The 12145-nt window shown below is 42.7% G+C and overlaps 1 protein-coding gene and 1 long non-coding RNA gene across 6 annotated transcripts in view; one reads left to right on the top strand and one right to left on the bottom strand.

The window, feature by feature from the left end:
- The window catches only part of ABCC3 (ATP binding cassette subfamily C member 3), a 45959-nt gene that overhangs the window by 28493 nt on the left and 5321 nt on the right, over positions 1-12145 (top strand). For all 3 annotated transcript variants that reach the window (XM_064395485.1, XM_064395486.1, XM_064395487.1), the window contains 13 exons: positions 261-407; positions 795-882; positions 1665-1731; positions 3311-3437; positions 3747-3923; positions 4775-4942; positions 5654-5837; positions 6749-6854; positions 7513-7666; positions 9049-9256; positions 10030-10340; positions 11062-11261; positions 11360-11486. In XM_064395485.1, coding sequence (XP_064251555.1) covers positions 261-407; positions 795-882; positions 1665-1731; positions 3311-3437; positions 3747-3923; positions 4775-4942; positions 5654-5837; positions 6749-6854; positions 7513-7666; positions 9049-9256; positions 10030-10340; positions 11062-11261; positions 11360-11486 — 2064 coding nt within the window. The remainder of the gene's footprint in view (positions 1-260; positions 408-794; positions 883-1664; positions 1732-3310; positions 3438-3746; positions 3924-4774; positions 4943-5653; positions 5838-6748; positions 6855-7512; positions 7667-9048; positions 9257-10029; positions 10341-11061; positions 11262-11359; positions 11487-12145) is intronic.
- Positions 154-10143, bottom strand: LOC135284139 (uncharacterized). 3 transcript variants are annotated; one of them, XR_010349624.1, is made up of 5 exons: positions 10023-10143; positions 6805-6981; positions 3690-6032; positions 1769-2132; positions 154-435 (listed from the first exon to the last, which is right to left on the bottom strand). It is a non-coding gene; the product is annotated as an uncharacterized LOC135284139 (long non-coding RNA). The 3 variants fall into 3 exon arrangements; XR_010349625.1 differs by lacking the exon at positions 1769-2132; XR_010349626.1 differs by lacking the exons at positions 154-435; positions 1769-2132 and having other exon boundaries at positions 4310-6032; positions 6805-6888; positions 10023-10122.

Raw genomic sequence — 12145 nt, 5'->3', positions numbered from 1 at the left:
TCCAGCTCTTGAAACTCTTAGTTCAACTGAATGTAGCCACTAGAAACCTTACAGGTCTTTTATTCTGTGTGCCCTTTTGCTGTACCTGCTTGTCCATAGGACTTGTCATTTTTAAAGCATGTTGAAAAGGTCAGAAACAAGGAATTTTCCCAGTTCTGTGGTTGGTACTTTTATTTCCAAGATGCCTATCAGGATTGAGTGCTTTTAAAATGTCAGAATATACCAGACATCTGGCAGTAAACTCCCTTTCTGGTTTTCAGGTAGCACTGACAACATTTGCTGTGTATGTCTCTGTGGATGAGAAGAATATCCTGGATGCAGAAAAGGCTTTTGTCTCCCTGTCCTTGTTCAATATCTTGAAGTTTCCCCTCAATATGCTTCCACAAGTCATTAGCAACATTGCACAGGTAAGGAGGGCCTGGAGCACAGGTTGTTCTGAAAAAATGAAAGAACATATCCTTGATTTCTGGAATGCAGAAATCCTTTGCATCTGCCTGTTAGCTGCTTTTCCTTTTAATATCCTTTCTTTCCTGCTGTCCTGCATTGGAAAGCCTGACATCTTCTGAGTGAGCTTGTGTGAATTTTGCTTTGCTCAGATAAACTCAGCTTGGTGTGAAAAATTTCAGTTAAAAGCTTGAATCTCAGCATAAGACTCATTGCAGGGGAAGAATGACTCACTGTTCAGGAAGCCCATGGGGCAAGCTCAAGGCATTGTGCATGCTTTCTTTTTCAGTAGTAAGAGCGTTAAGTCCTCATTAAAAGAATGATGAAATAATGCCACATTATTTTCCTAGACAAGCGTTTCCCTAAAGAGAATTCAGCAGTTCCTGAGTCATGATGAACTCAATCCAAATTGTGTGGAAACAAAAGTGATTGCACCAGGTAAAGACGTTGATATTTTTCTAAATTATGAGAATGCAGCAGACTTATCTCTCTTGGACTGGTTAAGTATTAAAAAAAGCCAAAAAGAAAATAACAATGGTAATCTTGGGTTTAAAAAAAGAAGGAAGAAGCTGCTGCTCTGAAAAGTGTTTGGTGTTTAAGCTGTGTGGAAATTAGAAAAGTTTCTGGCCATATTTCTGAGCTGAGTTTGCATCTGCAATGTACCGGATGCTAACAGCACTGAACATGGAGTGCATCCGCTGACTACAGACAGCAGGACTTGTTGCAACCTTTCACACTGCACAAATGCCCAAGAACTTTGTGAACAGTTTTGATTCTGTGCAAAACAGAAGTAGCCCCAAACAGTTGAGCAAGCCAGGTGTGGCAAGCAAAAATCTGTAGTGTCAAAGTTAATCTGATAAATCACAGTAAACAGCATGCAGTGATCTCCTACTGATTTGAAAAGAGTTTCTGAAGTAAAGTTGTGGTGATGCTGAGCAGCACATGTTGGGAGCAGCCCCACCAGAGCAGGGTGAAGCAGGGCATCTTTTCAGCTCCCTAAATCTGTCAGGTCACAGTCTATAGCTGAAGTGACAGTCAGTTATTTTCACTCTGAAGAAGCCTGTCATATGACCCACAGGCGTGAGCCTGCACTTCCCATGCCAACAGAAAAGGGAAGTGCAGTGTGTGTAAATAAAGATCCCTCTGTCAGCCTGTTCTCAGTTGTGCTGTTGTGAGTAACACGTTTCCTGCCCCTCTGTTGTTGTGTTTTTGCCACACAGGCAATGCCATCAGTGTAAGAAATGCGACGTTCAGCTGGGGAAAGGAGCTTAAGCCAGCGCTGAAAGAGTAAGATTTCTTTGAGCAGTTGCAATGCAATATCTACCTGGTCTCTGGCTCTTGGGCGGCCTGTTTGAAAGGTGTCTGGTAAAAACTATGCATCACATGTCAGCATCTCTTCGCCTTTAAAACATGGAACTTGTGCCTCATGGTCCTTAATATTTGTAGAACAGGGTTGTAAGGCTTTAACTCCACAGCAACCAGCATAAAATAGTTACCTATTGAAAGACAGGCTCCACAAATTCCTTAAATAGGCATTTTTTAACTGAACCATTACATAGATCAGATTGATCTGGTGGATTTTGAGGACAGTTGAGATATCTGTGTTTGGACCTAGGTGTGCCAGCAGTGTTCCTTGAAGAGGCTTGTGGCAGATTCATCTCTGTGGCAGTGGAAAGGCCATCTTCAGACTGTGGGGGTGAATGTTTTGTGCATTTGCCTATTTGAATGAACAGAAACAAAATTTTCCTGGAAGCATATATACCTTCTGTTATGCATCAGGAGATATATATATATATATATATATATAGTAATATCAGGGCAACACCTGACCAGGGAAATGATCTGACTCCAAGGCTTCGGAATGCTGAACACTCACTTTATTAAAACTATATTACATTACAACTATATTAAAGAGAGCTACTATACTGTACTAAATTACATACTGCAAAGAATACTAAAGAAAACTTGTGACTGTCTCCTGACAGTCAGGACACAGCTTTGAGCGATTGGCCAAGGAAACAAAACAATCCTCAGCAGAATCCAATTACCAAATTCTTTCAGGTAAATAATCTTCCAACACATTCCACATGTGCAAAACAACAGGAGCAGCAAGCAGAGATAAGAATTATTTTGATCATTTTTTTCTCTGCTTCTCTCACAGCTTCTATCAGGAGAGCCTCAGAAAGCTAAATCTCTCTCTGTTCAGAGGGCATGTGAATACCACATATATATGTAAATAGAAGTTTGGCTTGATTTCACTAGTGAAAAGCACTTCGGCAGCAAAGAGACTGTGTCTCTTTGTCAGTCATTTTTGTATCAGTTCACCTTCAGGGCCTAAAGTAGTACCTTTAAGAACACAGTGGGAAAAACAGTAAAGGACTTTAATTGGGGAAGTCCTGTTTTTCTTGTATCATTGTGAATCCTATTTACCAGCACAGGAAATACAGTTGTAAAGTGGTTTGAACATTTTTAGATGGGATGTATTCACTCACTACTTTTGTACATTTGCTTTTGGTTTAGAAGTGAACCCCAAAATACTTCTGGAAGACTGTCTGTTTTCAAAATGCTTTTTAACTCAATTTGACTTGCTGATGGAGTGACACAACACAGCAAAGAGTCTTAGAAGGCTTGTTAACAATCCTACTGCTTTAGCAACCAGCAAGATAAATTATGCTGGGTTTTCATTTGCTTCTCAAATTCTGGTTACAGTTGATTGTATGCAAGAAAGGGAGGAGAAAACCAGTGACCAAACTTTGCTTATTGTATCCAGTCAGGCTGTGACTGTGTATTGCAGCCCTGGATTATAGAAACCTGATGTCTTTAGTAAACTAATGTTCAATTAATTTCCAGTCTATTTCCTCCACAGTATAAATATGTTGATCCCCAGTGGTTCTTTGGTTGCCATTGTTGGCCATGTTGGCTGTGGGAAGTCTTCTCTGGTGTCTGCTCTCCTGGGCGAGATGGAAAAGCTGGAAGGAGAAGTGGCTGTGAAGGTTGGTGTTTTTTTTATGAAACCATTTAATGATGGTAGGGAAATGTGCTGCTTATGCCTGCCCTTGCTTAGAATGCACCTCAGGCTCCAGAGGGAATTCTAGCTGCTCCTCTGGCAGCTTGTCTGCATGTTTGAGTTTTGCCCACTTTTATCTGGAGTTACTTTCCTGATTGGATCAATGATACACAAGCAGTTAGCACACATATACATGTAATGTGAATGTATAGGAACCATATACATGCTGAAAACTTACTGAGATCATGAGTTCCTGCTTGTTATGAGTCAGAGATTTTCTCTCTCCTTTTTCTAGGGTTCTGTTGCTTATGTGCCTCAACAAGCCTGGATCCAGAATGCCACGCTGAAAGATAACATTTTGTTTGGCCAAGCTCCTAATGAGGAAAAATACCAAGATACCCTGGAGGCCTGTGCTTTAAAAACTGATCTAGAAGTGCTGCCAGGAGGAGATCAAACTGAGATAGGAGAGAAGGTAATTTTTTTAGGTAGATTTTTTTTTTTTCCAAGTCAGACATGCCTGGTGATTTCTGCTCTAGCTAAGGAGAGAATACTGTAAAATCAGCACTTCATTTGAGTTGATCTTCACAATGTCATCCCTGCTAGAATCAACACCAAAACATGCAAGGCAGTTGTCTGGAAAGCAGTTGACTTGAACGTTTTCTTAACTTAAGGCTTTTGTGTGTATTGTGGTGCATAATTACAAATCCAGCCCTGAAAAATCAGAGTGCCCTCTATTTGTCATGAATTGTAAAGGTGCATCTGTCCAGAATCACTGAAGGCCTTCCTTTTCCTGTAGGGATAAAAAGGGAAGGAGCAGATGGTTGTGCTTCAAATTAAAAAAAAAAAGGAAAAAGATCATCCCTTAACACATTTTAATGAGAAACATATACATCTGTGTTTACCAACAAAGGTATATTTTTTTCATAGGCCACTGAGTTTGAGCTAGATTTCATGAAATGGTGTGGAGATGAGGATTTGTGTGTAAAAGGAAATATGTGGAAGATGTTCCAGGTGCCACAGCCCTGCTTTGAAATTTGCATTTTACATCCTGGTTGACAGTTTTGCTTTTTATAGTTTTGTGTTTTAACAGCTCCCTTTAGGAGCTTATTAAAAAGAGACTTGCTGCATCTCCAGTTTGCTGGATGAGTGGAAAGTTTGGCAGTGAACAGGCAAATCTAGAGGCATTCTGTGCCTGTCTCTGGGTGGGTTATTCTCTTCAGCATCTCATGTTTCAATTTAGCACCCGAGTGCTGGGCTGGGTGAGAACCATGAGAAGTCAGAGCTTTTGTGTGGCATGTTTTGTTCTCTCCTGTCTCCATCCAGGGCATCAACCTGTCAGGGGGGCAGAGGCAGCGTGTGAGCCTGGCCCGTGCCGTGTACAGCAGCTCAGATATTTTCCTGCTGGATGATCCCCTGTCTGCCGTGGACTCGCACGTGGCCAAGCACATCTTCGACAAAGTCATTGGCCCAGATGGGATCCTGAAGGGAAAAGTAAGCTGGGGCTTAGATCCTCTTAAAAACACAGACAAACTCAGGAACACGGAAGCTGTTTCACCATGCAGCTCATTCCCGAAATTCTGTGTGTAGCTGGAAATGTGGGTACCTTTCCTCACAGCCCAGGCTGTGGCAAAACGCTGCTCACGCATTTCCAGGAACACTGTGGTCTGGTCAGAACATGTAGAGGCAGAAACCCACCCTGTGTTTTAAAATCCCTCCTCTATGAGATCTCCAAAAAACAAGGCGTGTGCTGGGACGTGCACAGGCTGGTGGTGATAATTGTTGTTTCTTGGAGGCAGTGCAGCCAGGAAGCTGCACCAAATATGGATGTTACACAGGACTTTGGCAACAAAAGCCCAAACTGCAGTGGCTTTGCTGCACCTTCCACTCCTGCTGCCATCTTCTCAGACCATCTTGAAGGTCAAAAGGGAGGGGCTGCAAAGAAAATCATCTTAAGGGAAGGAGGGAATGATAATTCAGTGTGTTTACTTTCCTCTTTGTTTTTGTCAGCAGTAGAAGCAAAGCGAGTTCATGTACATCATGCCAAACTGATTTGCCTAATGTGGACAGTGCTATTTCACTGGGCATTTGACCTTGACACAATAATTCATTCCCTGTCCCAAAAATGTATTTGGCTTGCTGAGTACTGTCAGTCCCCACAGTGCAAATGAAGGATATGTGGTTTTTTTCCTTTTCACTATCCAGACCCGAATCCTGGTAACCCACGGCATTAGCTTCCTACCTCAGGTAGACCATATAATTGTCCTGGTAGATGGCAAAATCTCTGAAATGGGATCCTACCAAGAGCTTCTGAAACAAAACAAGGCCTTTGCAGAATTCCTCCGGAATTATGCACTGGATGAAGACATTGAAGAGGATGAACCAACATGTACAGTATTATTTTTTTTCTTAAAACATATCTTCTTCTGTCAACAAGATTACAGATATTTTCTCTGTAAAGTGTCTCCTGGTTCTTCATGGCATTTGCCTTTCTGTACTACCATGACAATTATTGTCTGTGGCCAGGTCTGTATTACTGAGAAACCTTTTCACGAATTTCTTTCAAAATTTTCTGTGGTTTGTCCTAAAAGAAAGCAATTATTGTCTTAGAAATTATTTTAAACTTGGAAATTAATTTTACAATTAGAAGGGTCAAGCTCAGCAAGAAGACACAATAGCCAAGAATAAACTGGGCTTGTTATCAAAGGGGGGCTACCCAGAGTCTGGTGTGTTTTCTCTTTATATGTGATTGAGGCATTTTTCATGTAGCAAAGTCCAAATGACATTTTAATCTTGGGTTGCTTTTCAGCTTGGTTTGATTCTGACAAAATGATGCCAGATAAAAGCATTCTGGTAGATGTTTCCCCTGTGTGATAGTGTACCCATGCTCTGTTAATGCAGCACTTTTGCTCTCCAGCCTGGCAGAGCAGCATGCTTGGCACCTTCCAGCCAGAGCAGAGCCTTGCAGGACTCCTGCTGTGACTCCCCCAGCCCAGGCTCATGCCTAGAATGTGCCCAATAAGCTAATTTAGCTAGAACCAGCTCTTAACACAGTCAATAGCCTGGCATTCTGAAGGGTTAAAGGGGTGTGATATAAATGCATTTGGCAGCCAACCTGCCTCACAAGATCTTTGCAGTTTTGTTAGAAGTGATGCACAGAGGGGATATAAACAAAGCTGGGGGGAGCTTATGCATGATCATTTTCCTGGAGGGTTTTGTTTTCATGACTCTTCCTTTGTGTAGCCACCTTTCTCTGTGCTTTCCTGTGGCAGAAAACTGAGGTGTGATCTTGTCTTGCAGTGCTGGAGGAGGAAGAAGTGCTGCTGGCTGAAGACACCCTGAGCATTCACACAGACCTGGCCGATAACGAGCCGGTGACAAACGAGGTCCGCAAACAGTTTCTTAGGTAAACACGAGGTCCTTGCTTTTCTAGTCTGTGTCTGGGGTAAAAAACATCTTTCAGATATCAGTCACATTCTGCTTCTCCATCTGGGCTTCAGTTTCCTCAATTTCCTCTCAAATTGGTTAGTATCCTTTTAAAAATAAATGTGAACACACAAGATTGAACATCTTTTCCTTTCGTCTTCTTTTCAGTCTGGACTGAACTCATTTCTAAAAGCATCTCTCTGGTTCTGAGGTAACACCACTGTGTGTATTTACCCACACAATGGTGAGCTGCTGCCAGATGTGTGAAAAATAAACTCCTTGCATTGCACCTTTCCATTGGGAGCCTTGAAAAATCTTTGAGGGTTTTTGTAATCATACCCATAGGTGCTGTCCAGCTACTGCTGATATGAAAACAGAGAAGCTCAGAGTTTAGTTTGAAATGTCTGCCTTAGAGGCTTTCCTAAAGAGCACAGGCTCTGCCACAGCCTTTCTTAGCTCCTGTGTTTCTAGCATTCCTGAACATGCAGAGAGGTAGAAGAAGCATCTACAGCTGTGAGTGAGGCTGGCATGGGAACTTACTGGAAGAGCTGGGAATAAATCCAATTCACTACACCCCAGCCTTGCCTTAGCACTGCCACAATATGCCCTTTTCTCCTAATGACTCTTGTTTTAACTAGGCAACTTAGTGTAGTGTCTTCTGAGGGAGGAGAATGTCCCAACAAAATGTCAACGAAAAGAAGAGTCTGCGAGAAGAAGCCAGCAGAGCCTCCTCTTCCAAGAAAAAGTGCTAATGAGAAACTTATTCAGGCTGAAACCACTGAAACAGGCACGGTATGGTTTGATTTCCCCCCTCCCCTCTTCTACCTTTTTTTTTCTGTTTGAAAAAAAAACCAAACCTTTTTTTTAACATTAGATCCATTTCTGTTAAATATGTGTGTAAATCAAAACTGCAAGCTTTAGGCATTAATCTGGTGGCCACTCATCATTCAGATTAGGGATTTTTGCAGCAATTTTGGCACCTAGCTAGCCCTATATACTTCAGAGAACAAAAAAAAAAAGGAAAAATAATCTCTTCCAGTTCCCTCCACAGTCACCCAATACTGCAGAGCCCTGCATTCCATCAGCCCTGCCTTTGTCTCACAGAGCTTTCAGGACTGTTGGTTTTTAAACTCTTTGGCTGCTGCTGAGTCCAGCTGCAGCACTGGGTTACAGGAACCAGCTGCCTCTGGGTGCCAGTGAGGCTGTTCTGCCTGAATACCTGCCAAACCAGAGCAGAGCACTTTGTGCTTGTAGGTATGAAGGGGCTGTGTTCCTCCTGAGTAGGGCCAGGGAGAGGAATGGGGACAAGAAAAAAGGAGAAGATTGGAACAGAAAGGAGCAGCAGATGGAAGAGGAGCAGGGAGGTTTGATTAAAAAAAAGCCCCTTCCCTCCACTTCAGAAGGCTCACTGTGTCCTATTTAGTCTGATGTACATGGTCCATGGCACAGACCTGCTTTTTCTGGGGATTATTTTAGCCTGCAAAGTCACTAATCAACAACACTTGTTCTTTTAATTGTTCCTCCTTACACTTTTTTCTAAGGACTGAGTTTTGTCCTGAGTCTTTGTCTCTTTTTGCTTCTCTGCCTTTTTGCACTGCCTTAGAGACATCACCTTTACTTCTTGCCATAAACATCATCTGTTTATGTTCTTGTTGGATTGCATTAGCATTTGGTACCTCATTTAAGTTCCTGTGAAGACACAGAGTGGAGGAATGTTCAACACTTTTCCTTAAATAGGCCATTTAAAGTTGTCTTGAGTATGATACTCCTGCCAAGTTGCTTCTACTTCCTGAAAATCTTGGCTCCTCTTCTTGTTACCCATCTTTTGCTGCTCTTTGATCTGGCTTCTTTCTTTCCTTTTTTTTTTCCTCCTCTGGCATAGTCTCAAAAATTAAAACCCCACAAAAGTAATGAAATACTCATCGTCAACATGGAGGAGAAGAGTGTTTCAGAGAGGTTTCTGACTTGTTTTGAAAGCTATCATCCTGACAGGGATCTCAGCACCTTTCTCTGTGGTGTTTAGGAGTTTGGGCAGTTTTGAGTTAGGCTGGTGTCAGAATGTGTTAAAGTTTTGTCAGCAGTTCCTCTCACAAAGAGTTTTTCTATCTCATAAGTCTCTCTAAACTCCTTCTTGTGTGGGTTGTACAAACCAACTTTAGTGTGTGATTTTGCAGGTAAAGCTAACGGTGTTCTGGCAGTACATGAAGGCTGTCAGCCCTGTCATTTCTTTGGTGATCTGTTTCCTCTATTGCTGTCAAAATGCTGCTGCCATCGGGGCCAACGTGTGGCTCAGTGACTGGACCAATGAACCAGTAATAAATGGGACTCAGCACAACACAGCCATGAGAATTGGGGTCTACGCTGCCCTGGGCCTCTTGCAAGGTGAGGAGGGCAGGTAAAATCACATGCCCCAATGTTTTGGAATTAAGTATTAGGTCAGAAAGCCATGGCAGCAGTTGCTAGTGGTAAAAGGATGGTAAGTTTAGATTACATATTAGGAAGAAATTATTAACTGTGCTGGAGGTGAGGCCCTGGCACAGGGTGCCCTGAGAAGCTGTGGCTGCCTCAGCCCTGGAAGTATCCAAAGCCAGGTTGGATGGAGCTGTGGGATAGTGGTGGTGGGGTTGGAACTGGGTGATCTTAAAGGCCCCTTCCAACCCAAACCATTCTGTAATTCTATGATTCTATGATAATTGCCCCCAGTTCCTATCCTAAGCAAGGGAACTCATGTAACCTCAAGTTACACAGTCTGAGCTCAGCCCAACACTTTTAATTTTGTTGTGAAGCCCTTGGGGGGGTTGAACAGGTGATATGGAAGCTTGAGAGAGGCAAGTTGGAAAGAAAACATGAAAACTTCAGTGCAGAAGGGGGTGAAGGGTTGGGATGAAGTTGTAGCATTAGGACGTCATGGAGGATTGTGCAAAGCAGCAGGAAGATGGTTGTGTGTCTGGTTTCCATAGAGAAGATGGTGAATCCTGTGGATGTTCCTGTACCTTAGGCAGCAGTGGATGCAATGCTGATGTGCACAGGAGAGGAGGGTGGGCAGGGAATAGCGGGAAGTAAAACAAGCTTGGGGCACAATAGGAACTGCCAAGGGTCAGGGAGGTGTGAATCATGGACATCATGGGATAACACATCTGCTCCTCACCTGCCAGGCCTCCTAGTGCTGATCTGCTCCTTCACCCTGGCCATGGGGGGCATCAATGCTGCCCGGACCCTCCATGCTGCGCTGCTGGAGAACAAATTCCACACCCCACAGTCCTTCTATGACACCACCCCCACTGGCCGCATCATCAACCGTTTTTCCAAGGACATCTACATCATCGACGAGGTCATCCCACCCACCATCCTCATGTTCCTGGGCACGTTCTTCACCTCCCTGTCCACCATGATCGTTATCATAGCGAGCACTCCGCTCTTCGCCGTGGTTATTGTCCCACTGGCAATTCTCTATTTCTTTGTTCAGGTAACTGGAAAAATGTATGACAACTTATTGCAATTATTCCTTTTTAGGGAAAACGACATTGATTTGGGGGTAAAATGGAAATACCTGAAGTAGCTATGTGTTTATATAAATGAAACATTATTTACTTTTTGCAGAAAAAAGAAATGTCCTGCAAGATGTGGCCATAAAATAGATAGACATAAACTTTTTTAGCTTTTAAGTAATAAAAAGTGAGCTTACTGCTAGAGCCAGCACTGCAGTGCATGTCGATATATTAAAGTGTGGATATATTTGACACACTGCTAAGTTTTCAAGGTAGTGAGGAATTAAAATGTTGAAAATAGAAAGCATCAATTTTATTGATTTTTGAGCCATAATCAAGCTTATTTTACAGACTGTAAGTAGAGACCTCATAATGGAGGTGCAAATGCACAATTTGTTTTCTTGGAAAATGAGGTTCCTACAAATGGATTCATTCTGCTAGATTATATTAACTAAATGTAAAGGGACATAGATAAATTCAACTTTCAGTCTATAGAAATTGCAGTTACCCAATACTCTTTTGTGGAATGATGTAAAGGTAACTTTCTTGATATTCTTCTTAATTTTAGACAGTATTTTAGAAGGTTGAAGTGCATTAGTAGCAATCTCCTTTGCATCCTTAACCTAAGAAATTCTTCACTGTTATTTAAAAAAGTGAAAGTATTTAATGAACCTTTCAATTTCCTGTGAAAAATGGCAGCGATTCTATGTGGCAACCTCCCGCCAGCTGAAGCGCCTGGAGTCTGTGAGCAGATCCCCTATCTACTCCCACTTCTCAGAGACTGTGTCAGGGGCCAGTGTCATCAGAGCCTACAGGAGAGTGAAGGCCTTCGTGGACATCAGTGATTTGAAGGTAGATGAAAATCAGAAGAGTTATTACCCTGGAATAGTGTCAAACAGGTAAAACATGATTTCTTGTTTCCACCTAGATAACCCTGTTTGCAGAATTGGTCCCAGGCAACCTTTTCCCATACTGCTCACCCCTGCATTCTTTCCAGGTGGCTGGGCATCCGAGTTGAGTTTGTGGGGAACTGCATTGTCCTTTTTGCTGCCCTTTTTGCTGTGATTGGTAGGAACAGCCTGAATGCTGGCTTGGTGGGACTGTCAGTGTCCTATGCATTACAGGTACATTTTACACCTTTATGGGGGGGAGTACATTTTTGTAGATGATGTGGATATGCTAGCAATAATCTAAGTGCTTGCTAAAGCTGGAGTTAATAAGGAAATAATCAAAATGAGTAGTGGGATGTTTGGAAAACAGAGATTCACACTGGGTGCTGCAATCATCAGCAAGCTCACGTGAAGGAGGACCTCAGGGCCCTTTGGGAGCACCAAGGCTGTGCTGCCCCCCAGTACCCTCAGGGGAGGTGCATGGGAGACCCAGGAAGTGCCAAAACATCAAGAACAGACCTTTTGAGCACCGTGGCTTGATGTGTTGTGCATCAGTCTTGCTGTGCAGCACAATGGTGTGTCCAGGTAATTACAGGCAGATCAGTAGGATTTATAATTAGGCAAGGCAAACTGTGGTGACCCAGGCTGTGGAGAATGTAGCAGATTTAAGGGCCTCACTCTTGCCAGAAGCATTTTAGATACCCTGAGTGTGCAAAGTTGCTGTTAGCAGTTTTCCAGTGAAACACATGCTTTGGGGAATGACTTCCTTCCAACTTTTTTTGAGAGGGGCAAGTGTTAAATCAGCAAGAAGCATCATCATAATCTTCTTCATGTAAGCACTTGATAATCTGTATATTTCTTGTCCCAGTAACTGTATTAACTTTAATGCAAAG

Source organism: Passer domesticus, chromosome 20 (genome assembly GCF_036417665.1).
Source record: "Passer domesticus isolate bPasDom1 chromosome 20, bPasDom1.hap1, whole genome shotgun sequence".
NCBI classification, from domain to species: domain Eukaryota; kingdom Metazoa; phylum Chordata; class Aves; order Passeriformes; family Passeridae; genus Passer; species Passer domesticus.
This window is presented reverse-complemented; position numbering and strand designations above follow the sequence as displayed.